This window comes from Olea europaea, unplaced genomic scaffold (assembly GCF_002742605.1).
Source record: "Olea europaea var. sylvestris unplaced genomic scaffold, O_europaea_v1 scaffold22331, whole genome shotgun sequence".
NCBI lineage: Eukaryota > Viridiplantae > Streptophyta > Magnoliopsida > Lamiales > Oleaceae > Olea > Olea europaea.
Window position 1 is genome coordinate 1 of NW_019240367.1, and position 1,769 is coordinate 1,769.

Consider the following 1,769-nt stretch of genomic DNA (forward strand, 5'->3'; position numbering starts at 1 on the left):
ATCCTTTTTAAATTATTAAATTATAATCCCAATCTATGCATCAAGCACCTGTTGAGTTTCGTAGATCTCTTATGTACTTGGAAAAATGGCCTCTTGTCGAACTCTAATTTTGTTTTTATCCCCAATTCTGCAGACATAAAGAACCTTTTATCTTGGAATCCTCACAAGTAGAAGTACAGTCTTAAGTAAAATAATTGCACAATCCTCATTAACTGCTACGCTTTGGGTTTGTTCGTCGCTTCTGGAAAGGTACATATTGTTCGTTGCTTCAGTTTTCAGCTCCCTCCTTCCCTTTCTTGCATCTGTGTAGTTCATCTTTAACGGTCTTTTATTCCCCAAATAATTAAGAGCCGAGAACCCACCTCCAAGTGTTCGACGAAATGCTGGACGATGGTTACTCTCTTTACAACCCAATCACACATATTCAAATTCCATAACCCTTTATTTCATTTGAATAATCCACTGGTCCCTTCTCTAGTTTTTATAGATAATGCCAAGAAAGGGGCTCGAAATTATAAAAAAGCTGCGATCTTTAGCCGTTCATATGGGGTTCTTGAAGTGAAAAGGGCGAGGAGTTTTGATAATAATAATTATAGTTCTTGGTGTTGTGGGTGTAAACAGAGTGAAGGTGATATAGAATTGGAGGAGGAAATAATGGAGTTTATGGAGAAATCTGAGAAGCCAACGATGTTTCCGACAAAGGAAGAGTTGGTAAGAGCCGGTCGAATGGATTTGGTGGAGGCAATAAAGAAGAGAGGTGGGTGGTATTCGCTTGGTTGGGAGGATGAGAATGAGAAAAATTTGCAGGTGAATGTAAAAGAATCTATGGATTTTGACATTGGAGAGTTTCATAAGAGAGTTGAGAGTTGTAAAGAGATTACTTCTGTGGGAGAAAATGATGTTAATTCCTTATCTGGGGAATCTTTGGTTGAAAATGAAGAGACACTATCTTCTGGAGATTCGAATTCTTTGCAACTGGCTTCGTCCTCGGGCAGATCACTGTGAGATTTTTCACCTTTCACCTTCAAACTTTCTGGATATATGCTTCATTTAGGCTGTCTTGCGGAGGGGCTGGGGAAGCTTGAACTGAGTTTCTATTTGAAGTCTTAGTTGAACATTGGATTTCTGGACTTATCTTTGTTTTTTTTCCAGATATTGAATTGACTTCTATTGTCCTTCGATTATTTTCTTGCTATTTCAATACTACATCTGTTGAAGATTATTCAGTCAACCGATGAAAAGAAGAATACAGAAACCTGTATGTTCTTTTGGAAGTATTGACCTCACTTTATGAAATTTTGTTCTCCAACCAGATGTTAAATTCTATGCTAGGTATTGGATTCAAGTAAACGAAAATATAGTTGATTGAACAATATCCAACATTTAAAATTTTCATCAGCTACATTTTTGTATATATTTATTGTTTTAGGAAGTCTGCTTATTGGAAAAAATTTCTTTATTGGCTCAGAGAAATTGAGGCAGAGGAAGATACTGGAATCGAGGGTATATTGACTAGACTAGAGCGGCAGAGGAATACTGATTTTGGAATTAATTTAGGCAAATATGGATATCCAACTCATTCCTCAAGTAAAGATGAAAGGGATGGTTGGCATTTCCGATTACCTCTAGATGTAGGTAAGTTGGTTTTGTTGAATTGGTAATGAATTGATTGTATGTTCTATACGCTAATTGGATCACATGGCTTTTGTACCTTAAAAAGAAGATTTTATTTTTATTTATTTATTTATTTATTTATTTATTTATTTATT

The 1,769-nt window shown here is 35.7% G+C and overlaps 1 protein-coding gene across 3 annotated transcripts; it reads left to right on the forward strand.

Moving 5' to 3' along the window:
- Positions 1-12: 12 nt before the first annotated feature.
- On the forward strand, positions 13-1,710 carry LOC111380942 (protein PTST homolog 2, chloroplastic-like). Of its 3 annotated transcripts, none has more exons than XR_002700261.1 (3): positions 13-1,001; positions 1,153-1,332; positions 1,469-1,710. XR_002700261.1 is itself a non-coding variant. In XM_023004619.1 (2 exons), the coding sequence occupies exons 1-2, from the start codon at positions 391-393 to the stop codon at positions 1,659-1,661; spliced, it is 804 nt and encodes a 267-aa protein (XP_022860387.1). In that variant the 5' UTR covers positions 13-390; the 3' UTR covers positions 1,662-1,706. The 3 variants fall into 3 exon arrangements, 1 of the variants encoding a protein (XP_022860387.1); XR_002700262.1 differs by having other exon boundaries at positions 1,153-1,258; XM_023004619.1 differs by lacking the exon at positions 1,153-1,332 and having other exon boundaries at positions 1,469-1,706.
- Positions 1,711-1,769: the final 59 nt, after the last annotated feature.

Coding starts and splice junctions, on each gene's coding strand:
- LOC111380942 (XM_023004619.1), top strand. CDS start 391: ATGGTTACTCTCTTTACAACCCAATCACACATATTCAAATTCCATAAC. Junction 1,002..1,468: donor TCGTCCTCGGGCAGATCACT/GTGAGATTTTTC, acceptor TTATTGGCTCAG/AGAAATTGAGGCAGAGGAAG.